We start from the raw sequence: 25,115 nt of genomic DNA, 5'->3' as shown, positions 1-25,115 counted from the left end.
TCTCTAGTTGGGCGAGCAGAGGCTACTCTTTGTTGTGGTGCGCGGGATTCAGTAGTTGTGGCACGTGGGCTCAGTATTTGTGGCTCGCAGGCTCTAGAGCTCAGGCTTAGTAGTTGTGGCGCACAGGCTTAGTTGTTCCGCGGCATGTGGGATCTTCCCGGACCAGGGCTCAAACCCGTGTCCCCTGCATTGGCAGGAGGATTCTTAACCACTGCACCACCAGGGAAGCCCCGAGACTGGTAACTTTTCAAGAGCAAGAACAATTCCATCACTACCTCATAGCAAAAAATTTATTCATTCAACAAGTATGTATTAAGCCCCAGTGAGGTAAAAGTATGAAAAGGTGGCATCCTTAACCATAAGTTGCCTAGAGTCTAGCAATGGAGACAGCCGTGCAAATCACCAGTTCTCTTACTAAATACAGTGAGAATCTAAGGCAAGCGGCACCTAAATATTGCCTCCCTAAGAGAGATAAGGGTGGGTCTGTAGAGAGCAGAGTCTTAGGTCTGTGGACAACCTCGCCTCATTTACTCCAAGGATTCAATTAAAATTTCCCAGATTGTGTGATAGTCCCCGAGCTGTAAATATCAGTTACCTATAGTTGAAGGGGCTCATCTTAATGTTCTCTTAAGTCCAGATTTAATAATACTTAAGTAATACTGTTTCAGCCCATCTGAAAAGAACAAAAGAAAAAGTGAATAAGTAGGTGTTAAATTAAGGTACAAAATACATATTCATCTCTCTGAAAAGTCTAATCAAGTTACATTGTGATGTCAATTCTGGCCTTGTTCACAGGAAGAACCTTTTTCTTTATGGTTGAAATGTTTCTAGCTCATAACCTTCACATTTTAATTCTTCTATCAGTCTGCAGATTATGACCTCCAAGCAAAAACAGTTTTATAACCACGATTAATTTAGGGGATGGGGGAAGAAGAAGAAGAAAAAAAAAACATGATCAGTACCATAACAGTTACATGTAATAATGGGTTACTTGAATATTTTGGTTAAAGAAAGAGTCGTCTTTTTAAAGGCAGTATGGACAAATGAAAATAACTTTGGACTGAGATTCAAGAAATCTAAATTCTCTTGCTTATTGACTGTAAGACTTTGAACAATATATCAAATAAAAGGGTTTTTTTTTTTTGGTAATGAAACTAGTGCACAGCAGTTCTTTCCCTCTGCCTCATAGAGTATGAAAGTATAAAAGTAAATACTCCTGGAAGTCTCTTAAAGTTTTAGAAGAAAATATTTTGTAAATCCAAAGAATCATAAGTAATTTCAAAACCATCTATCCAATATGAAATTCTCTTTGGGGAGTTTTAAAATCCAAGTAAAATAGTGAATGCCCATTGTGTGTAAGGCACTGAGCAAGTGCTGAGAAACATGAATAAGATGTATAATCTATCCTCAAAAAGCTTAAAAATGAATGGGAAAGGAGGATATGTAAATTACTATACTACAAAGCAAGATGTCTTAAGTGTTAAGCAGCCCCTGATGGTTGCCTGCTTGCTCTCCATACCCATTCACTCATGTTCTTTGCAAACAGACTTTGATCTTGCTCAGTATCCATCTCTCCGAATTTGAGCAGAGAAAGGTAAACCCATCTCTAGCTGCGGGACAAACCCTCATTGGCCTAAGCCAATGTTTAGTTAAAGGGTGAGCATGTGACTCCTTTTTAGCCTAAAGAGATATGAAAAGATATCTGATGGAGCATTTTAGGGACAGGTTTTCTTAATCTTGACAAGATACTAAAAGAGATGGTCCCTTTTTTCTGCCGCTGAACCTTGTCAAGTCTGGGGCTGCATCAACCATCTTGGCTTGAAGGAAGCCAGCCTAAGAGCACAGCTGATGCAGTGAGTGATGCATGAAGTAGTTGAAATGTGCCACAAAGTAGCATTTAGCTGTGGAGTTGCAGGAGATTTCATTCCAGGCCAAGTAAAGGTGACGCAGCAGTGAAGTATGGAGATGTGTGTTCATAGCCGAACAAATTAGTTGTATATGTAGCTTTACACATTTCCAATGTATTATTTGAAAATTAATTTCTCTTTATAAAAATTGTTCTAGACAACATTTTTTTAATTTATAAAGTTCAAACTTAGACAACTTTGACTACAAATGAGTGAGAGACTGACCTCCCACTGCACTTCATTTTTCTCTCTAGAATATTTGGCCAATTAGTGATTGTGGTGGCCAGCTGCCAAGATGGCCCCCAGTGATTATTATCTCTCGGTATTTACACCTTTGTGCGGTTCTCTCTCATGCTGGATAGGGCTGACCTGTTTAACCAGTAGGTTCTGTGAAAATGATGTTGTGTGACTCCTGATGTGAGGTGATAAAAGACATTGTGGCTTCTGCCTTGCTCTCTTAGCTCACCTGCCCTGGGTGAGAAAGCTGTCATGTGTGAGGACCCTCAAGTAGCCTATGAGGGATCTGCATGGTGTGGAACTGAAGCTCCCACCAAAAGCAAGCATCGACTTGCCAGCATAAGTGACCATCTTGGAGGTATAACTTCCACCTCCAGTCAAACCTTTGGATGATGGCAGCCTCATGAAAGACCCCAAACTAGGACCACCCAAATAAGCTGCTCCCAAATTTCTGATGTACAGATACTGTGTGAGATGTTCATTGTTGTTTTAAGCCACTAAGTTTGGGGTGATTTGTTATGCAGCAATAGATAACTAATACAGTAGTTCCTGAACTTTCAGGAAGATGTGATCAGAAGAGACAAGTCACAACAGACTATTATCATTTCCTCTTTTTAAGAGGGGACCTCATGTCTTTCATGAAGTTAACAGCATTTTTTACCTTTCTTTTCTTTCTTTTTTTTTTTCTTAATACTTACTTATGCATTTATTTGGCTGTGCTGGGTCTTAGTTGCCATGTGCAGGATCTTTAGTTGCAGCATGCGAACTCTTAGTTGTGGCATGTGGGATCTAGTTCCCTGACCAGGGATCGAACCTAGACCCCTGCATTGGTAGCTCGGAGTCTTAGCCACTGGACCACCAGGGAAGTCCCTACCTTTATCTTCTAGATGACAGCAATCTCTATCTAAAATTATGCTATTACTTTAGTTGTTTACTTCTGCCTCCCCCATTTTATTCATCCCTGTATCTCCAGTGCCTAAGACAGTGCCTGACACATGTTCAAAAAAAAAATGAATTACTTAAAAATACTATAATAAACTGACCTTTTGAAATGACAAGCCAGATAAGTAAGTACCCATTGATGTTTTTTCCAAGTCAAGTCTCCAGGCTAAATGCGACTGAAAGAGCATTTTGTAAGAGTTTGGCTAAATTTTAACATGTCTTAAAGAACTAGGCTTAATCTGTAAGAAGAAAGAGGGTTTGGATCCATTCCTTATCTCTTATAACAGGAAAATCTCCATGTAAGCCAAGATTGAAAAAAAAAAAACCCCATAAACTATAAAACCAAAAACTATAAAAATACCTAAAGAAACCAATGGAAGAAGCTTATATTGGAGAAGACTTTTCAGAGTTTGAAATAATAACCAGAAGCTATAATGGAAAACAGTTATTTATTCAACTATACCAAAATGACTTCCTGCAAATTCAAAGCATAAACAAAATCAAAGCCAAAATGATAAACTGGAGGAAAAGAATTTGTCACAAAGAAACAATTCCCCTGATAGATAAAGATATCAAATCATAAAAGGCCAGTCACCCAGTAGAAAAATGAGCAGAAGATACTAACAGTCAATACGGACTGTCAGTTAACAGTAAAGGAAATAGAGATGGCTCTTAAACACATGAGATCCTCACCCTCATTCATAATGATAAAATTATCAATTTGGCAAAACATAAACTTTATAACATCCTGTATTATTGAGAGTCGGGAGAAATCAGCAGTCTCATACGTTGTTGGTAGGACTATTAATTGATAGAACTTCTGTGAAGGGCAACTTGAAGGGGTGTGTGTGTGTGTACACATATATGATTAAAGTCCACATACCCTTTGACATAGCAGTTACATGCCTAGCAATTTATCTTACAGATATGAAATTTATGCAGAAATTTTATTTATTGCAGAAGTGTTTCTAATAGCATAAGTTTAGAATTTAAATGTCCATCAATAGGAAATGCTTAAATAAATTTTGGTTCATCCAAATAATGAAACATCATACAGCTATAAAGAGAATGAAACTTTTATGTAGTTTATAGATTAATTCCAAAGACAAATTGTTAATACAAAAAGAAACAAGGTGCCAAATGGTGTGTATGGAATATTTTATTTTTTAAAAGGAAAATGAATATATATATATATATATATTTCATATGCACAAGATACATATGTTTATACACACACGTATACATATGTATACATAAAACACCCCTGACAGGAAGAATATAAACTGTAACACTAGTGCCTCCAGGAATGGAACTTTGTGGCTAGGGCACAGGGATGGGAAGGACTCTTACATACACATTATCTAGTTTTAAAAAAATTAAAGTTTAAGGAAAAAAAATAACAGGCTTGACTCAAAATGTTAAGGGACATCTTGTGCCCTCCTTTTACAGTTAATTCTTGAACTAAGAGGGGTCAGATGATTTGTCAGATGTCACTTAACTAGTATGTAAGCAACATGGGATCCAGAGCCTAGGTTTTATTGAGCTCTCTCATACAGATTGCTTAAGGGTAAAGAAAAACATTTAAATAGTCTTCACATAAATAAATAAAAAGCTCAAAACTCCATTTTTGTGTGGGTGCAGAGAAAACAGCAATTAGCTTTCTGGATGAGGCATGTTTTAGTATCATACTTGAGAACAATCTGGCAGTCCTTGCTGAGAAGCTTAAAAATGCTCACAGCTAGGGAAGTATTGTTGAGAGTAAATTGCTGTATCAGATATCAAACTTAAATGTAACAGTTTATATTTATATTGAAAACACTGTGATGGAACAGAGAGATCAATGAAACAGACTATAAAATCCAGGAATATGTTTATTTAAAGCTTTAATGTATGATAAAGGTGACATTTCAAATTTGGGGGCAGGGGAATGGTGGTGGGGAAGAATGGATAATCCAATAAAGTTGAGACAAGATAATCATTGGTTAAAAAAAAAAGACACATACACTATACACTAAAATTATGGATCAATGAATTACATTTCCAAAAGAAAAAATGTACTGGAAGAATGAGATTTGACTAGCTAGAAACAAAACTGCACATCAAATTAGGAAACAAATGTGACAAGTTCACACCTCTATTATATAAAACCTTATGATCCATGTTGGTGGGAAAGCGGAATGGTGTGGCCACTATGGGAGACAGTTTAGAGGATCCTCAAAAAGTTAAAAATAGAACTACCCTACTTCTATTCAGGAATCCCACTTCTATTTATCTAAAAGAATTGAAATCAGAATCTCAAAGAGATATTAGCACTTCCATGTTAACTGTAGCACTATTTACAACAGCCAAGATGTGGAAGCCTAAGTGTCCATCTACTGGATGAATGAATATAGAAAATGTATATACATACATTGGAATATTATTCAGCCTTAAAGAAGAAGGCAATTCTGCAACATTTGACAACATGGAATGAACCTTGAGGACATTAAGCTAAGTCAAATAAGCCAATCATAGAAGGACAAAATACTGCATTCCACTTACATGAAGTATCTAAAATAGTCAAACTCATATAAGCAGAGAGTAGAATGGTGATTGCCAGGGACTAGGGGGAGGGGAAAATGGGGAGTTGCTAATCAACAGGCATAAAGTTTCAGTTAAGTAAGATGCAAAAGTTCTAGAGTACTGTACTACATTGTGCCTATAGTTAACAATATTATGATGTACACTTAAACATCTGTTAAGAAGGTATATCTCATGCTAAGTGTCCTTACCACAATAAAAATGAAAAAAACATTTTGTAATCCCAATTTTTAAAAATAAGAACTTTCTGTAAAGCATAGTTTCCGGAGCAATAGAGGAAAAAAATCATAATCTTGATAATGGTAATACTTTCACAACAGAATAGCTCCCTGGTAACTTTAATTTTATTCTCAATTTTTCTTTTTTTTTTTTTTTTTGTATAGAATTGTGGAAGGCAGACTTTGAAGTCAGACAAACCTGAGTTCAATTCCAGCCTATGACTTAAAATATATGTCACCTTGAGCAAGTTACTCTACCTCTCTCTGCATGCTTCACCTATGAGGCAAAGAACATCTGCCTCACAGAGTTGCTATGATTACACAGGTAAGCAAGATTATATGTTAAGTGCCTAGAACAGTGCCTGGCAAGAGGTCAAAAATGGTAATGTTACGAAAACTCCAGTCAGAATTTTACCTATTTTACCATTCTCCTTACCATTGATATTTTCCTGTTGAACAAAAGGTAAATGACAACATGCTTTTTTTTTTAAATTTATTTTTGGCTGCGTTGGGTCTTCATTGCTGTGCCCAGGCTTTCTCTGGTTGTGGCAAGCAGGGGCTGCTCTTCGTTGCAGTGTGTGGGATTCTCATTGCAGTGGCTTCTCTTGTTGTGGAGCACGGGCTCTAGGCACGTGGGCTTTGGTAGTTGTGGCACGCAGCCTCTAGAGAGCAGGCTCAGTAGTTGTGGCGCACGGGCTTAGTTGCTCCATGGCATGTGGGATCTTCCCAGACCAGGGATCGAACCCGTGTTCCCTGCATTGGCCGGTGGATTCTTAACCACTGAGCCACCAGGGAAGTCCCAACATGCTTTTCTAAAACACATGGGTCCACACCCACAATACCCATATTTTTGGCCCAAATTTCTCATGCCACAATTCTTTTCCGTATTAATTCCCAATATAATCTCACAATCTAAAGTTATTTCTTTAGCAGTTCTGCTAGACAAGGACAATTTCTGTGGTACAAAAAGAATTCTCCCGGGCTTCCCTGGTGGCCCAGTGGTTGAGAATCTGCCTGCCAATGCAGGGGACACGGGTTTGAGCCCTGGTCTGGGAGGATCCCACATGCCGCGGAGCAGCTAGGCCCGTGAGCCACAATTGCTGAGCCTGCGCGTCTGGAGCCTTTTCTCCGCAACAGGAGAGGCCGCGATGGTGAGAGGCCCGCGCATCGCGATGAGGAGTGGCCCCCACTTGCCGCAACTGGAGAGGGCCCTCGCACAGAAACGAAGACTCAACACAGCCATAAATAAATAAATAAATAAATAAATAAATAAACCCAAAGTTAAAAAAAAAAAATTTGTGTGTGTGTTTAAAAAAAAAAAAAAAAAAAAAAAGAATTCTCCCGTCCTTCTGGTTTAGTAGGTTATGGAAGGAGCCCTGAAATTTAAGTATAGCAGGTAATTCGAAGGATGAACCAAGGTTTGGAAACTCATCTTAGATCTCAAAACTTATTTGCTTGGGTCTGGGGGAAAAAATCAGTATTAATGGGAAAGCCATAGCCTTTGACTGGATTCCTAATTGCAATTTACCAGCTACATGGCCTTGAACAAGTTTCCTCTTCTCCTCCGTCAGTTTTCTCATTGGTAAATGAGAGGGAAATCTGTGCTTACAAGGTTATGACCTCCAAAGCACATTAGCTGTGCCTGGGGCACAGCAGGAAATTGATGACCCACTTGGGTTCTGTAAAAATAGATTGATTGATTGATTGATTGATTGATTGATGGCTGCGTTGGGTCTTCATTGCTACACACGGGCTCTTCTCTGGTTGTGGCGAGCAGGGGCTACTCTTCATTGTGGTGCGTGGGCTTCTCATTGCAGTGGCTTCTCATTGTGGAGCATGGATTCTAGGCGCGCGGGCTTCGGTAATTGTGGCACATGGGCTTTGGTAATTATGGCATGCAGGCTCAGTAGTTGTGGCGCACAGGCTTAGTTGCTCCGTGGCATGTGGGATCTTCCTGGACCAGGGCTCGAACCTGTGTCCCCTACATTGGCAGGTGGATTTTTTTTTTTTTTTTACTTTTTTTAAATTTATTTTTTATACAGGTTCTTATTATCTATTTTATACATATTAGTGTACATATGTCAATCCCAATCTCCCAATTCATCCCATCCCCCCACCCCCACTTTCCCCCCTTGGTGTCCATACGTTTGTTCTCTACATCTGCGCCTCTATTTCTGCCTTGCAAACCGGTTCATCTGTACCATTTTTCTAGATTCCACATATATGCATTAATACACAATATTTGCTTTTGAGTTATTTCACTCTGTATGACAGTCTCTAGGTCCATCCACATCTCTGCAAATGACCCAATTTTGTTCCTTTTTATGGCTGAGTAATGTTCTGTTGTATATACGTACCACATCTTCTTTATACATTCGTCTGTCGATGGGCATTTAGGTTGCTTCCATGACCTGGCTATTGTAAACAGTGCTGCAATGAACATTGGGGTGCATGTGTCTTTTTTGAATTACGGTTTTCTCTGGGTATATACCCAGTAGTGGGATTGCTGGGTCATATGGTAATTGTATTTTTAGTTTTTAAGGAAGGCAGGCAGATTCTTAACCACTGTGCCACCAGGGAAGACCACAAGTTTCTAATCTCTTTACCCAAATATGACGAAAGCCTTATATACCAAATGGCACTAATGCATACATTAACATAAATACACATACGTAATACTTTACTGATGGGGATGTGATCAAAAGTTGAGACCATTATTCCATGTCACTTAAAATTTCATCTAGACGTTGATTCCACAAGAAAAATATGGAACACAACTTTTAAGACATGATCATACACTAGCTTATAAGCAACCAAAACTAGGCCACACATTTGACTGCAAGGCAGAAAGAGCTGGTAGCTGAGAGGCAGTCATGTTTAGGGGTTGGTAATCAACTTTGTTGTAGGATTGTTTGGGTTCAAATCTTAATTCTCCCTGGCTGCTATAGCTAGATCAAGCTATTTATCCAGTTCTGTCAGTTTCCTATTTGTTAAACTCAATAAATTATATACTAGATACCTACCAATTGCCAGACACTTTTAGACACCCCCTCCCCTTTTCCATAGTCATTATCACCAGGACTGAAATGTGTATTAAGTACTTAGAATTGGCTGACAAAGTAGCAGAGGCCATAAAGGATGAAGTTTCAGACAGCATCTGAATGTGGACTACCTATGTCCAAATACTGGCTTTGCCACTTCCTACAGTGTCCCTGGTTATTACTTAACCCCTCTGTGCCCCACCTTCCTTATCTGCAAGACACGAATAATACCTGGCTCATATGCTGTTAAAAGACTAAACCATCTGCTATATGAAAAGTACCTACAATGGAGGCCAGTACCTGGAAAATGCTTCTTAAAGAGTAAGCTATGGGGACTTACCTGGTGGTGCAGTGGTTAAGAATCTGCCTGCCAGTGCAGGGCACATGGGTTTGAGCCCTGGTCCAGGAAGATCCCACATGCTGCGGAGCAAGTAAGTCTGTGCGCCACAACCACTGAAGCCCGCGTGCCTAGAGCCCGTGCTCCACAACGAGAAGCCACCGCAATGAGTAGCCCACTCACCTCAACTAGAGAAAAGCCCACATGCAGCAATGAAGAACTAATGCAGCCAAAAATAAATTTTAAAAAAAAGTTAGCTATGCCTGGCATATAGAAGGCACCCAGCCAGTGTGAGCTATTATACCCTGCCTTCGATTTTTTGCCAAGTATATTATGTAGTAGTGTTGTTTTAAAAACCGGAAGTGTTAAGTTTTTCAAAATATAACTTAAGAAATAAGACATATGAGACTAGATTTCATAAACTACACTGAAATGTTTGATATATATGAGGTCAGAATGTTGCTACTTGTCTTTACCTTCTTAAAATGTTAAGTAACTGTAAATCTATGGCTTTGTATCAGCATCAACTATATATGTAAAAAGCTAACCTCAACTTGAAAACTGAAAACTTTGTTTCCCTGAATTCTCTGCAGGTTATTTCTAAAAAAAAAAAAGCCCCATAAGCTAAGAACCCTAGAAACCATCTTAAATCACTAAATAAAGATAAACCGTTCATTTATATACTTTTATTTGGGAATGTTTAAATCAATACAGAGAAAACTAAATTTCAGAGACACTGAATATCATTAGTTTGGATATCATTACTTTATTATAAAAGAAACACGGAAATTATTTACAGGATGAAAGATTTCAGAACTTCAGTGGCAGCTTCACGTGATGCCATTGGGGGAACGGGCAGCTTCACGTGATGCCATTTCAATAGTGACTTATTTTAGTCGACATATTTTCCAAGAATGTCACCATCTCTAAATAAGAAATAATCCTGCAAACAGAGAAACGGTTAGTTAAGAAAACTAATAGCAAATACTTAGCCTCTCCTTAATATTATGAAGTTTACACACCTTGTCATCTAGAACTACTTTGGTGCCTCCATATTCTGGGAGAAGAACTTTATCTCCAACTTTCACACTAACTGGTTGAATCTCTCCACCCTTAAGAAAATAAAGATGTTTATTAGTAAAGACATCTAGTTGACCAAATATTTACACTTTTATTAAATCAAATGTTAAAAAAGGACTTTGTGGCCAAATGATATAACTTATACAACCATAGCTCTTCACTCAAACATATCACTGTCGAGTTACACTTTGAAATAATGCACATGCAGTAGCTTCAACTAAAACCTGATTTCAGTGTAAAGGTTCAAAGAGTTATACTGGGAAAACTAACTGTAAGCTTTTTGATCGTTAAATATTAACATAACCTCTCAAGTATGCGAAGTAAACCAGTTTTTAAAACCACATGTACAATGGTCATGTTTAACTTCTTTCAACACACAAAAACTTGAGTCTTCTTTCTGACTTTGGAACATACACTTCTTTTGTGATTCAACTTCTGTTCCTCCAAAGCAGATTTGGGGAGAGGGACTGAGGCAGAGCGACCAAAGCCTTCCTATTCCTAACTCCAGGATAGCTCCTTGCTAGAACTTTTAGAGGCAACTGGAACAATGCAATTAACATATCCGACCTCCAAGGGCATTTATTGCATATTCTAGTTGACACTTAACAGAGGTCTGAGGTCTAACCCTCAATTGGAGAATAACTACAATAGCCCAACCAGTTCCTTTTATATGCTAACCAAGGCTGAAAGTGATTAAAGGATTATGGCAATTTCAGTGTGTTAGAGGTTAGACCAAGAGTTCAAATTTATGCCATCTGATTTTAATACTGTGGAACTCTCCCTCCATCATATACAATAAGCGGTATTTTTTTTTCCGCAATCATTTTTGTTTAAAGATTAGGTGCGAACCCACTAGGGACTGATCTTTAAAATAACAAACTACCTAAAAGGCTACTTTTAATAATAACCAGGTTTTTTTCCCCCCTCTCCTTCACATAAAAAATTAGTTCCATTTCAGTCCCCATTTACCTTTCCTTTAGAGCCTGATCCAACAGCTACTACCATTGCTTGCAATACTTTTCCTTGCGATTTTTCTGGAAGCATAATGCCTCCTTTGGTTACAACTTCGGGTGCACTTCTTTCAACTAATACTCGGTCAAAGAGGGGAAGAAACTTTCTAAATGCCTGTCCTGCCTGTAGAGAGAAAAATGTTAGATTTGAAATAATGTATTCTGAACAGGCCACAAATGGCTTTCAAACATAAGGACAAAACTCAGATTTTTCATTCAAAGGAAACACCTCTGAACGTTCAGCTCTAAATTCCGAGTTTAATTTCCCATTCCCTATGTGTGTTAGGGATCACTGTTGCTCCTTTGGTCAGCAGCCAGATGAGCTTCAAGGACAACCTTAGTTTCTCCCAAGGTCAAGTATTCTCCTTCGTCGCATTTTTCTGTAAATTTTCAGCAAACAATGAAGTCCCTCTGCCTGGAGCCGTGCTTTCTTCAAGACGATTACACACCCACTAATGTCCCGCAAGAGACGTGGGTCGGCCACCGCGCGTGCGTTCGGATTCCCGCCCCCTGACACACACGCTTCTTCACACGCGAGTGCAGAGCCCTCCGAGGTGGAAAGGGTCGGGGGGGGGGCCCTCGCCTCTCCAGGGTTCGGGCGGGCGCGGGTCTCTGAGTGACCCCTACCCCTCCCTCCAGGCCCAAAGGGAATCGTCCGTACTCCCCGTGCGCCCCAGGCCAACCCGGGCCCACCGGCCTCCAGCCCACGCGGGACTCACCATGACTCGGGTTGCCGCACTTCGTACTCTCGCTCTCTGCCCGCCGCCGCAAAGGAGAGATCCTCAGGCCGACCCCCTGGCCACGTGAACTCGAGAAAAAGACCTCCCAGCGCGCAGGCGCGCTCGCCCTCGCCCCCGGCCCCTCCCCGCGAAAAGGGGCGGCCGCACCAGCGCGCGCCACGATTCGTTTCCTGGGCTCTGCGCAGGGCACTGACGCGCGGACCTGTAGGCGGAAGAAAAGAGGAGCTCTTTCTAGGCTTTTCTAGGGTTTTCTAGGCCGCGGGCCGAGGTGAAAGTACTTACCTTTCGCCTCCCCTCCCGGAAATGACGTGATGTGACGCTTGACCCACACAGAGCCCGGCGCTTCCCGGAAAGTTCTGGAACGGTGCGCCGCCCGGGAACTAGCCTAAATCGGCCGGAGAGGGCTAAGCCAACTGGCCTGGCCCAGCGCGGTGGGGAGGGGCGGGCCCGGCGCGCGGCGCGTGCAGATTGCAGGGCCTGGGCGGACGGGACGGGGGTGGGAGGTGCCTGCGCGCGCGCGCGCTGCGGAGGGGCGGGGGGAGCGGCGGAGGGAGGGGACACGGGCTCATTGCGGTGTGCGACCTGCGCTCTGTCCCTCACTCGCCGCCGACGGCCTGTCTCGTTGCCCACAAGCTGTGCTGCTGCCCCAGGTACGCGGCCGCGCGCGCCGCCTCACCCATGCGCCTCGGACCCCGGAGCTGGCCTTCCCCCGCTGCTCTGAGCGGGCGGGCCGGCGAGAGCCAGAGCTTCCCCAAGGCGCCGCAGGCTTGGGCCCGCTGAGCCAGGCCCCGTGGGTGCATGCAGGGGCCCATCACGTGCGGCGTGGATCGCTCGCCCGGGCAGGGCGCAGCTGGGAGGGCTTGCCCGGGGTGGGTGTGTGGAGTCGGGGAAGTGAATTCACATGGGTCCTCCGATGGAAGCCAGTTTGGCCGGGTGTAGGGTGCTGCGGGGTGGGGGCGGGGTGGTCGCAGCGCGTGGGAACGGCTTTTGGCCCCGCGAACAGCTGGGGTACGGCGTATCTACCCTTGACCTTGCTGGGGCATCCTGATGGAAAGACGCTTGGGGCCGCCCGGAGTGGGCAGGGCCGCCGCCCCCAGCTTCGCGGCCTTGCCTGCTGCACTGATGCAGCAGCCCCGAGTGGATACGTGAAGACATTTTAGTAAGCGGATTTTTGCACCGTCAGGAATATTTTCATTGCCCTGGTCACTTGGGTTTGTAAATGCCCCTTTCCTGTAGACTTGGTTTTTCAGGGGACATTTGGAGCTGATTTGCCCCCAAGGCCATTTTAGCGGTGAAAGATTAACTCGTTTTTAGCGTCATGGGTAAGTGGCCATGGGTAAGAAGGGTATGCTTTTTGCTAGTGCTATAGGTCAGGCGTGGGGCGGCCACTTAAAGCTTGCTCTAGTAGCTGGTGTTTTGGGACGGTGGTGAGTTTCGAGGCCCAGCTGTAGTGGCTGGCAGAGGTCAGCCCAGCTCACTTCTAACATTTCTTGTTCTGTTGCACGGGTGTCATGTTTGTGTTGTAACACACCACGGGTAGTGCTAGTATTGTACTGATGATCTGCTTGTTTCTCCCCCAGAAATGCTTCGATTGCCCGCAGTCCTTCGCCAGATTAGGCCAGTGTCCAGGGCACTGGCTCCTCATCTCACTCGGGCTTATGCCAAAGATGTAAAATTTGGTGCAGATGCCCGAGCCTTAATGCTTCAAGGTGTAGACCTTTTAGCTGATGCTGTAGCCGTTACTATGGGGCCAAAGGTATCAGTATTCTTACTTTGTTGTAATTTAGAGTATTGTTAAGGAGTAATATTTTGTTGATGGCGAGAGTCACGGCAAGCTTTTGAACAGTGCTTTGGTATTCATAAACTGCTTCTGCCAAAGTTGAGGAACTTTATTTTGTACAATGTGTGATGTAATGCAGTGGTAACTCCTGGCTCAAGACGGATTGGTAAACTCGAGGTGGAATTAATCTCGCTTGCCTGCTTGACTTAAATTTTGGATCCTTTCCCAGTAGTTAGTACCAGGCATAGAGGGAAGAATACAACGTCCACAATACCTTAAGTATGTGCTGGTAGGTGCTAGTTTAACCTAATGTTTTTCTACTGTCCCTTGGTTCCAAAGCACATTTAAAATTTTAAGTCTCATTTAGCAAGAGATTGATGAGTGAGGGGTAATAAGTAATTTGAGGAGACCTTTTTGAGGGTCGTGCATGGTGAAGTGATGCTTCATTTCAGGTTGAAGACAGTACAAATATCAAAATTATCCAAACTATATAAAATATAGCATATGCATGCCTCACAAGAAGCAGCTTTGGTTCAAATTCAAAAGCTGCCAATACTATTTGCACCATATTTAAGATTTAATGTTGAACAACTCAAAGTGTGTACTGTACTTGTCTTGTTAGTATTTTAGAAACTAAATTTTAAAACAAGTTTAAAAGAAAGTTTTCATATTATTATTACAGCAGGCACTGGACAAAACTCAAGTATGAATTTTGTGAAGACTACTCTGGAGTTTCATTATAATCTACCAAAGTGGTATTGGTTCATCTTGTATCATTGTATAAGAAGACATCTTTTAAGTCTCTAAAATTTTCATCATCCAAGGTTATGCACTAAGCAACAAAGGTCATTTTGTCTGTGAACTAAGAACACTGATGAACTTGCCCTTGAGATTCATGCTGTAGATCTGATAAAAATTGTCAGATGTTGCATTAAGGCTTTCAAGTAATTGCCTATTACGAAAACTGTTGTAAGCTAAATAGTACTTGGAGTGTGTGACTCTGTCACATTTTTTTTTCTCTGCAATAGGGAAGGACGGTGATTATTGAACAGAGTTGGGGAAGTCCCAAAGTGACAAAAGATGGTGTGACTGTTGCAAAGTCCATTGACTTAAAAGATAAATATAAAAATATTGGCGCGAAACTTGTTCAAGATGTTGCCAACAACACAAACGAAGAGGCTGGGGATGGCACCACTACTGCTACTGTACTGGCACGTTCTATCGCCAAGGAAGGCTTCGAGAAGATTAGCAAAGGTGCTAATCCAGTGGAAATCAGGAGAGGTAGGAGTGTCTCTTCATTGTCACCACAGTGTTTTGAACTATCTGTTAAATTGTATTAGAAAGTTGACTCTTGTTTTTTCTCTCTCCTAAAAAAAATCTTTTAAAATCTTAAAAAAAAAAAAAAAATCACTGAGTAGTGATCGAATTCCTGACTGTGTGGTGGGCACTGTGCTGGGTGGCAAAGAGGGAAATCTAAGACATTCCCTGTTGTCCACAGTCATCCATGTCTTTGTCCCCTGGCCCTCTCCCACAAACCAAGTTTATTGGAAGTTACAGCATGTACCATTCACCTTGAAAGTAATAAGTTTAATGGGGATTAGAGCAGAGAGAGATGATACAGTTTTCATGTTTTACTTTAGTTATTTGGAAAGTAGGACTAAACGAGGAACCAAGTCACTCAGGATGTCAGATGGGGTTTTTGAAAACAGTTTTTAAAGTCTCTGTTTCAGTGCATGCCATCCAACTCCCATGAGATTAGGAAAAGTACTGGTACAGAAGCAGTGCATAAGCGTTAAGGCACTGAAACACGTAACATGAATCAGAATTTTTACTTGACGTGGAGCCATGAGAGAATAAGCATATAATTCAAGAATAATATTTATTCTTGGACCAGGTGTGATGTTAGCTGTTGATGCTGTAATTGCTGAACTTAAGAAGCAGTCTAAACCTGTGACAACCCCAGAAGAGATCGCCCAGGTATGGATTTTTTATAACATTTTATGATAAAGTTAGAATTTTTTTTTTAGTAACGTGATTTTATTCCATAATTACACAGCAGTATCAGAATAACAACATTATCCAGTCACCAACATTGGAAGCATTTTTCTTACTGCTAATGCATTTGAAAATTCCCCGACCAGGGATGGAACCCGGGTCCCATTTAGTGGAAGTGCAGACAGAGTCTTAACCACTGGACCACCAGGGAAGTCCCCATAATGACTGAGTAAAAACTCATTTGTATGTGTAGAAAATGTTCTTTGGCCATTTATCAAAGGTGCATAATTTTTGTCATGTTCTAATATTGCCACGTTTGCCAAGGGGAAGAAAGTAACAGGGTCAGCCTCCTTTTTTCTTTTTCTTTCTTTGTTTTTTTGGGGGGGGCGGTTTTGGCCACGCCACGTGGCTTGCGGGATCTGGGATTGAACCCGGGCCCCTGCAGTGAAAGCGCCAAGTCCTAACCACAGGACCACCAGGAATTTCCTCTTTTCTGGTTTTGTTTAAAAGAATAATTGTGTGTTTATTTCATATCTTTCAAAAATAATGTGGCCAAATACTGGATTTTTTAAAAAATTGAAAACAGGATCAATACTTCATTACAATTATTATGCCATGAAATCCCCTCCCTCTTTCTCACCGCCACCATCACCCTCCCTCTAGCTTCCCACCAAGGATCTATCAATTTGGAAGTTACTGAGAAAAGGGAGGGGAGTTGATTGAGGACAGTAGCCTTACTTTTCAATTTGGAAGAGTAATTTGATTGTTTCAGGTTGCTACTATTTCTGCAAATGGAGACAAAGAAATCGGCAACATCATTTCTGATGCGATGAAAAAGGTTGGAAGAAAGGGTGTTATCACAGTAAAGGCAAGTGTGTTTTTAATGACACATAGAAATGAGGTGTCTGATAATCTGAGTTTTATAAATACAAAAATTTGATCTATATGTGTTTCTAAAAGTATATTCCGTATCATTCTTTCATGTGTAATATTGGCACCTGTATAGAATAGAGTGCCTTCTGTGTTTTGTGTGAATTATTAACCTTTGCCTTCAGGAGTAAATCCATCCTTAGATGATACTGCCTTCTAGCTGTAAAAATTAGTTCAAATACATACATGTATTCTTGCAGAAGTGGAGTTGGATGCCCTGGGACATTTGCATATTCCTACCTGGATTCCTTATGAGAAGTGGGGACTATTAATTGGTCTATACAGTTTTTGTTTCTTTAATGAAATTCACATAACAAATTCTTTGACTTTTCATAGGATGGAAAAACACTGAATGATGAATTAGAAATTATTGAAGGCATGAAGTTTGATAGAGGGTATATCTCTCCATACTTTATTAATACATCAAAAGGTAAGAGCAAATCAGTAACTAAGTTTGTTTTTTTTATAAACATAGTTTGTTATGTGACAACCTGAGGGCATTAGTCAGTGTCAGACCTCAAAAGTAAATTCATATGTTCCTCACATTTCTTTGGATTTCTTGCTTATGATGCTGTCAACCACTCAGCATTTTCCCAAAGTTGAGCTCTGAAACACTAGTTCTGTAGAATGTGAGCAAGTTTCTATTTTATGGTAAAGTAAGTGTTGGACATGCTGAGTGAACAGAGTTAAACAATTTCTTACTGTGAGACTTCTCAGAGCCTTAAAAATGATCATATACAATGTGAGTTTCCAAATAGGTGATGTAGAATGCGGATTTTCTTAAACTTATTTGATTATAGAACACTTTTCTCATGGTCTGTCTCTTGGACTTAGAGTAATATGGAACACACTGGAAAATGCTGCACGGCTGCCCCAGTGTGGACTGGCGTGAGCAAGAAGCTAGACAGGTTTTGAGGGTGAGCAGAGAAATATAAATTTGATGTAGAATAATTATGACAAGATGATTCTGGAATAAATTATCTACTTGGAACAACTTACCATTAAGCAGAAAGGAGCTGGTGCCCCTAAACTAGACCACCACACATCCATTGCATCTGAACAGGGATGAGGAGAAAAATGCAAATTGGAAGAAAGCATCATCAGACACAATGGAAAAGGTTGTGATCCAACACCTTTAGAAGCAGACTGAGAGCTCACCAGGGGACTGAGGCAGTAATGGCAAATTCACTTATGTATTATTTATAATAGTTATGTATTTCTTATTATTTATTACTCTCTTCCCCTACTTGAATGAAAACTTCTAAAGAGCAGAGTTTTTTTCACTTTTTTTCCCACTGATCTACCCCAAGAGTCTAGAACAGTGCCTGGCACTGGCACCCAGTCAGTGATCAATAACAGTGAATAAATAAATAAATAAAAGAAAGTTCATGTATATGAGAAATGAAAGGAAAAACATGAACTCATCAATCACTTTTAAAGTGTACTGGAGCTTTGGTTTAGAGGTTTTTCTAAGTTGCAGTCATTTTCAGGATAATGTTCTAAAGTTGGTTAGAAATGTTCTTTGCTTTTGCAGGTCAGAAATGTGAATTCCAAGATGCCTATGTTCTGTTAAGTGAAAAGAAAATTTCTAGTGTCCAGTCCATTGTTCCTGCTCTTGAAATTGCCAATGCTCACCGTAAGCCCTTGGTCATAATTGCTGAAGATGTGGATGGGGAAGCTCTAAGCACACTCGTTTTGAACAGGTAATAGGCAGTGGTATTTGGTTTACGTTTCTGTGTGGAAGGCAGTTATTTGTATTGATGTTTGAAGTCTCCGTTATGTACCTTCACATTGAACTACTTGTGTTTATATAATATTGGTGTGATTCATGAACCCTTGGTCCAGTTATGATTCTGTCTTTTTTGAATGGGGTCCCAGAGTCCTTAATGTTTTGTGCAACTTTCTCATAAGATAGCGTAAGTGTTTACAGTTGTTTTGAAGATAAATGACTTGAGTTTTATTCTTTTTTTTACAAAAAGACTTCTGGAAAAAAATATTTTCACAATTACCATTTTTCATGGGAAGAGGTAGACAACTACTATTCTGAATAATCTGTTAAAAGGAAAATTTTGTTAATGAGTAGTCTGAAATAGAGAAATTGGTACTCAACCTAAAGTAAGTTGAGGTCTATTATTTTAATTTTTTTAATCTATAGGTTAATGTATTACTTTTTACTTTAAGATAGGTAATGTTAACGCTGTAAACAATTTTAGGGCATTGTTAAAATACATATTATTCCTAATCTTAGAACTGAGGTACATCAGAAATCAGAGTCTCCAATTTTCATTGTAATGGAAATGCACAAATGAAATAGCAGGTATATATTAGAGAATTGAGTACTTTGACCTAAGTGAGTTACTTATCCTGGAATGTTTGTAGACTGGATATGCTTTTGGGATTATGAAAAAGCCCTAGAGATTGTGGGATTTGAAGCCAAAATAGAAAAACAGTAGGCCTGAAGAGTTTTCATTGAGCCATTTCACTGGTAGCTGTAAAGTTGGATCTCCAGTTTACTTCGCGTATCATCAGAGGTTAACCCTCTGATTTTTATTTGGCTCCTTAATAAAATTGACCACTTCTGTCTTAGTTGGTACATTCCTTCCATTTCAGTCTGGTCTCAAATGGACATTTTTTAAATTGTATATTCTGAGTATTCATTACCTGATTAAAATGTAGATAAGCTTAATGATATCCTCAGCAATATTTACATTTATAAACGAACTGAATTAAAAACACTGCTTGCTCGGAATATAGCCAGTATTATATAACTATAAATGGAGTATGTAACTTCAAAAATTGTGAGTCACTGTGTTATATACCTGAAATATATAGTATTGTAAATCAACTATACCTCAATGAAAAAGAAGAAACTGCTCAGTCTTGACTTTAATAGCAACTTAATCTAATACTAAATGGAACCCATGGGTTAAGGGTAAAGGCTGATTAGATGATCTCCAGATTTAATATATAGTAATTCTGATTTTCACAAACTATAAAAAGTTACCACTATTTACATGTTTTCAACTGGAAAGGTCAGCAGTTTATTAAGAAGGTAAGCAGATACTGGCAAATACGGATAAATGGAAAATTGCCCTTTCCTGTCTCAACTTGACCAAAAGTTGCTAGGAAGCAAAAAAAAAAAATCTTTTTAAAGTGCAGTTTTCTAAGTAACCTTAGTTGTCAGAACTTGAAGTAGACAGACATTTTTATAAAGTTTAAATCTTATTAATAACTTCTTAACAGGCTGAAAGTTGGTCTTCAGGTTGTAGCAGTCAAAGCTCCAGGTTTTGGTGACAATAGAAAGAACCAGCTTAAAGACATGGCTATTGCTACTGGTGGTGCAGTAAGTAAAATAAATGTGATTTTGGTTTACTGAATGTTATTTATACATCCTGGTCTGAAATTTATAGGCAGAATTCACATTTTCATAGTCAGATACTACCATCTGAACTGTTTACTTAATCTGTGTTTTTATTAGATGTTCGGGAGGTAGAGATTGGGTTAAATAGTGATAAGGTCCCTTTCTTTAACTCGCCAAGAGTCTGGCCCAAGAATGGGCTTACTGACTAACCTGTTTTCAAGAATGTAGTAGAAAAGACATGGGATCTACGAGTTAGGCCTAGGGTCTAGTTTTGGTTGCACCAAAAGTATGGCCTTAGATGAGTTTTCTGAGTTCATAGTTTTCTCAAAGTTAATAATTGAGAATTAAGTGAGAAGTTGGAAATGTCATGAAAGACTGTATTCAGACTTTGTTTAGTCTAGCTTTGGTCTCGAAATCTCACATTTCAAAGAAACACAGTATTGCAAGATGTTTCTTTTATCAAAACACCTGTAGGATATATTATTAATGAACTTGGTGTAATGAAAAAAGCTGTAATCTGTAATTTGTTCATTCTTTAAAATGTTTTTGTAGGTATTTGGAGAAGAAGGACTAACTCTAAATCTTGAAGATGTTCAGCCTCATGACTTAGGAAAAGTTGGAGAGGTCATTGTGACCAAAGATGATGCCATGCTCTTGAAAGGAAAAGGTGACAAGGCTCAAATTGAAAAGCGTATTCAAGAAATCATCGAGCAGTTAGATATTACAACTAGTGAATATGAAAAGGAAAAACTGAATGAACGTCTGGCAAAACTCTCAGATGGTGTTGCTGTGCTAAAGGTAAGATTCATTGTTATAAATAAACTTCTTGGGTTCTAAGCCCAAGATGACTATTTCTGTGGTATGTAACCAAAATATTTAGGGAATCAACTTCCTTGTGGAGATATTTATTATATAAAATTTCTTTACTGAAGCATTCCTTCCTTAAAACCAGAATTGAACTTGTAGTGGGGGAGTTGTGTGGGAACAGATGTTTTGTTAATAATCAGTCTAGAGTCTGACTTGTGAGACACACTCTATTAGCTGTTTAATCACGTAGTTACTTGTAACAAATAGGCAACCTTTTTAAAATTTTTAAGTAAACTAGGTGCTTTTTAATGAGTCTTTTGGCAGTCAGCTTCTTGAATGGGAGAAGCCATACTAACTGGAATGCTTTTTTAATCTTTAGGTTGGTGGGACAAGTGATGTTGAAGTGAATGAAAAGAAAGACAGAGTTACAGATGCCCTTAATGCTACACGAGCTGCTGTTGAAGAAGGCATTGTTTTGGGAGGGGGCTGTGCCCTGCTTCGGTGCCTTCCAGCCTTGGATTCAATAACTCCAGCTAATGAAGATCAAAAAATTGGTAAAAAGTTACCTTAGTAATGAGTTTACTTGTAGCCTGATTTTAGTCTTTCTGTTGTTAGAATTATATTGTTGCTGCCACTGCATGGAATAAGAAGTCATAAAGCAATTTCCAGAATAACAAAAGTAGAATAGCACTGATGGTCAGAGATCTTTCAGGGGGAATGATTTGACCTGTGGTATTCTCCCAATTGGAATTTTTCTACATCTGTACTCTCACAAGTAGAATTGTGCTATAATAATTACAAAGGAAAGAACTAAATTTGCTAAAAATATATTTTCTTTATAGGTATAGAAATTATTAAAAAAGCACTCAAAATTCCTGCAATGACCATTGCTAAGAATGCAGGTGTCGAAGGATCATTGATAGTTGAGAAAATTTTGCAAAGTTCTTCAGAAGTTGGTTATGATGCTATGCTTGGAGATTTTGTGAATATGGTGGAAAAAGGAATCATTGATCCAACTAAGGTAAATAGTTCACCAGTGTCTAAAAATACTTTCAAGAACTCTTCATTGGGCTTCCCTGGTGGCGCAGTGGTTGAGAATCTGCCTGCCAATGCAGGGGACATGGGTTCGAGCCCTGGTCTGGAAAGATCCTACATGCCGCAGAGCAACTGGGCCTGTGAGCCACAATTACTGAGCCTGCACGTCTGGAGCCTGTGCTCCGCAACAAGAGAGGCCGCGATAGTGAGAGGCCCGTGCACCGCGATGACGAGTGGCCCCCGCTCGCCACAACTAGAGAAAGCCCTTGCACAGAAATGAAGACCCAACACAGCCATAAATGAATAAATAAATAAATTTAAAAACCATCCTTTAAAAAAAAAAAGAACTCTTCGTTAAGTCTTGTTAATTTGTTTTTTTAAATTAATTTATTTGGTTGCATCGGATCTTAGTTTTGGCACACGGGATCTTGCGGTCCGGTGCGCAGGCTCTTTGTTGAGCACAGGCTTCTCTCTTGTGGCACATGGGCTCCAGAGCACGCAGGCTCAGTAGTTGCGGCGCATGGGCTTAGTTGCCCTGCAGCATGTGGGATCTTAGTTCCCCGACTAGGGCTCGAACCTGTGTCCCCTGCATTGGAAGGCAGATTCTTAACCACTGGACCACCAGGGAAGTCCCAAGTCTTGTTAATTTTTTACTAAGGAAAAGTAATATTTTATCAAAACTTTTTTCCTAGGTTGTAAGAACTGCATTACTGGATGCTGCTGGAGTGGCCTCTCTGTTAACTACAGCAGAAGTTGTAGTCACAGAAATTCCTAAAGAAGAGAAGGATCCTGGAATGGGCGGGATGGGAGGGATGGGAGGTGGTATGGGAGGTGGCATGTTCTAATTCCTAGAATAGTGCTTTACCATCATTAATGAGCTGTGAGAGGAAGCTCAAGGCAGTGTTCCTCACCAATAACTTTAAGAGAGGTCAGTTGAAGGAGATGACTGAAGAAAAGGCTGGCTGATGTTTAAGAAGATCACTATAACCATCAGTTACTGGTTTCAGTTGACAACATAGAATGGTTTACTGCTGTCATTGTCCATGCCTACAGATAATTTATTTTGTATTTTTGAATAAAGACATTTGTACATTCCTGGTAAATGAGTATAAGAGCCATGCACCAATGTACTGCTTTCAACTTAAATCACTGAGGCACTTTTACTACTATTCTGTTAAAATCAGGATTTTAGTGATTGCCATCAACAGATGAGAAGTTAAGAAGCAGCCTTTCTGTGGAGGGTAAGAATAATTGTGTACAGAGTAGAGCAATATCCAATTATGTGACAACCTTTGTGTAATAAAAATTGTTTAAAGTTAATTGTGTTAGCCTTTCCATGATCTAGAGGATATGAGGAATGAAAGAAAGCCAGTTGAAGAGGGAGGGGTAAGGTGTAAGGTTTGACCCAAGTCTTAAAATGTTATTCTCCCTATAGTTTCCTTATGTTTCTCTGTTTATCTTTGCTGCAGACTGGATTATATTATTACATTGGTAATGGGGGAAATTTTGAAAGGCGACAACTCTGAATGTTGTATGTGTTGAGGTTTGGCCGTAAAGAAAAGGGCAGCTTGTTTCTTTTAAGGGTTAGGGTTACTGTTCCAGAGTCTCAGCATCACAGATAAGCAGTGGGTTCCCTGCTAGGTACCCCCAAGTGAGGAGGGCAGGGTTTACAGTACGAGTGTCCTTCAGTGGGAAGGAGAGGTGTGCCATTCAAGCAGGGTGAAGAGCAGGGAAGGGCATCCACAACTTGATAATGCACAGCCCAGTGTGACCACCTTTATAAGAACCGGAAATGGGTTTCGGTCTCAATGCACTTGGTCTTTATTAGATAAAACAGTATAGGGCTTCCTTGGTGGCGCAGTGGTTGAGAATCCGCCTGCCAATGCAGGGGACACGGGTTCGAGCCCTGGTCCGGGAAGATCCCACATGCCGTGGAGCAACTAAGGCCGTGTGCCACAACTACTGAAGCCCGTGTGCCTAGAGCCCGTGCTCCACTACAAGAGAGGCCACCGCAATGAGAAGCCCGAGCACCACAGCGAAGACAACAGCAACTAGAGAAAAGTCCACGCGCAGCAACGGAGACCCAACGCAGCCAAAAATAAATTAAATTAAAAAAAAAAAAAAGTATAGAAGTATGGCTTTTAAAACAGCTGTGTGTGCATGCGTGTGTGTGTGTGTGTTGGGGACAGATACTGATTTGCAAGATAGAACATTGCTTTCTAATTTAAAGTACAAGATCTTATGCAACAAGAACATTAAGTTTTTTTACTTTAACCTGTGCCAAGAATGTAGTCTTATCTTGGAGCTAGAGAATCGATCTGCTCGGTGGGAAGGAATTCCAGTCTGTTGCTCAGTTTGGCCCTGGGGTTGCTGCTAAGAGGTCTGGTATAAGGTAGGCACTGAGGCAAATGTTTCTACTTTCCTTATCTAGTATGAATAGTTTGGACAGGAATAGAAGGAAAAAGTCCATCACAGATCAAAAGTCAAAATCACTTGAAATCCTGCATCTAGAAATACCTTCGCTTTGTTAACTTGGTTGGGTTAGAAAAAATGACGAGATTAGAGGGGACTGACTGAACGAATAAAAGGCATTTTAAACAAAACTTGTCTAGAATGTACTTACGGTTATTCAAGTGGCAAAAGGCAACCTAGCTAGTAGTATCAAGGGTTGGAGGAAAAGAGAAACCATGGGGAATGGTTTTATATCGTTTGTATTTTAAAGGCCAAACGAAATGAGAATAGCTAAGAAATGAGAAACACTGGGACCTGAAAGATTTCTAGGTGCTTTTTTTTTCTAGTTGCTGTTTGATCAGAGAGAATGACTAGAGCCTAAAGAGATCAACAGGAGAGGAAAATTGACTAGGTGTTATGTGCTAGACCCTGGACTGAGTCCTTGGATTATTTTAACCCTTAGAACAATCTTGGATTAGGAATTACTTATCAAACCTATGCTACAGTTAGTAAACTGAGGATCTGAATGGTTAAGTAATTTACACAAAGTCTCAGAGCTATAAAGTGGTAGACCCAAGATTTGAACCAGGGTTTAATTGAAGAGCTTAAAGCAAAGAGCAAGCCTGGAATGAACCCCTAAGCCAGGATCTAGGCAATTTAAAAA

At 40.2% G+C, this 25,115-nt stretch overlaps 2 protein-coding genes across 4 annotated transcripts in view; one reads left to right on the top strand and one right to left on the bottom strand.

Moving 5' to 3' along the window:
• The window catches only part of LOC103002701 (MOB-like protein phocein), a 44,380-nt gene extending 31,855 nt beyond the window's left edge, over positions 1–12,525 (bottom strand). Inside the window, exons 1-5 of one of the 2 annotated variants that reach the window (XM_028168629.2) lie at positions 12,375–12,513; positions 12,072–12,294; positions 11,312–11,476; positions 10,285–10,374; positions 9,929–10,205 (exon numbers count right to left, since the gene is read on the bottom strand). In XM_028168629.2, coding sequence (XP_028024430.1) covers positions 10,155–10,205; positions 10,285–10,374; positions 11,312–11,476; positions 12,072–12,074 — 309 coding nt within the window. In that variant the 5' untranslated portion in view covers positions 12,075–12,294; positions 12,375–12,513 and the 3' untranslated portion in view covers positions 9,929–10,154. Of the gene's footprint in view, positions 1–9,928; positions 10,206–10,284; positions 10,375–11,311; positions 11,477–12,071; positions 12,295–12,374 lie in introns of those variants that run through there. The other variant, XM_057551914.1, reaches the window with a different exon arrangement.
• Positions 12,526–12,603: 78 nt separating this feature from the next.
• On the top strand, positions 12,604–23,320 carry HSPD1 (heat shock protein family D (Hsp60) member 1). Of its 2 annotated transcripts, none has more exons than XM_057551912.1 (12): positions 12,604–12,742; positions 13,673–13,848; positions 14,901–15,153; positions 15,767–15,849; positions 16,640–16,735; positions 17,134–17,227; positions 18,332–18,500; positions 20,041–20,140; positions 20,711–20,956; positions 21,345–21,519; positions 21,808–21,986; positions 22,693–23,320. In XM_057551912.1, the coding sequence occupies exons 2-12, from the start codon at positions 13,675–13,677 to the stop codon at positions 22,843–22,845; spliced, it is 1,722 nt and encodes a 573-aa protein (XP_057407895.1). In that variant the 5' UTR covers positions 12,604–12,742; positions 13,673–13,674; the 3' UTR covers positions 22,846–23,320. The 2 variants fall into 2 exon arrangements, with proteins under 2 accessions (XP_057407895.1, XP_007190530.1); XM_007190468.3 differs by lacking the exon at positions 12,604–12,742 and adding an exon at positions 13,329–13,414.
• Positions 23,321–25,115: the final 1,795 nt, after the last annotated feature.

This window comes from Balaenoptera acutorostrata, chromosome 8 (assembly GCF_949987535.1).
Source record: "Balaenoptera acutorostrata chromosome 8, mBalAcu1.1, whole genome shotgun sequence".
Classification (NCBI taxonomy): domain Eukaryota; kingdom Metazoa; phylum Chordata; class Mammalia; order Artiodactyla; family Balaenopteridae; genus Balaenoptera; species Balaenoptera acutorostrata.
Note: the sequence above shows the minus strand (reverse complement) of the source record. Positions and strands in the feature narration are given on the sequence as shown.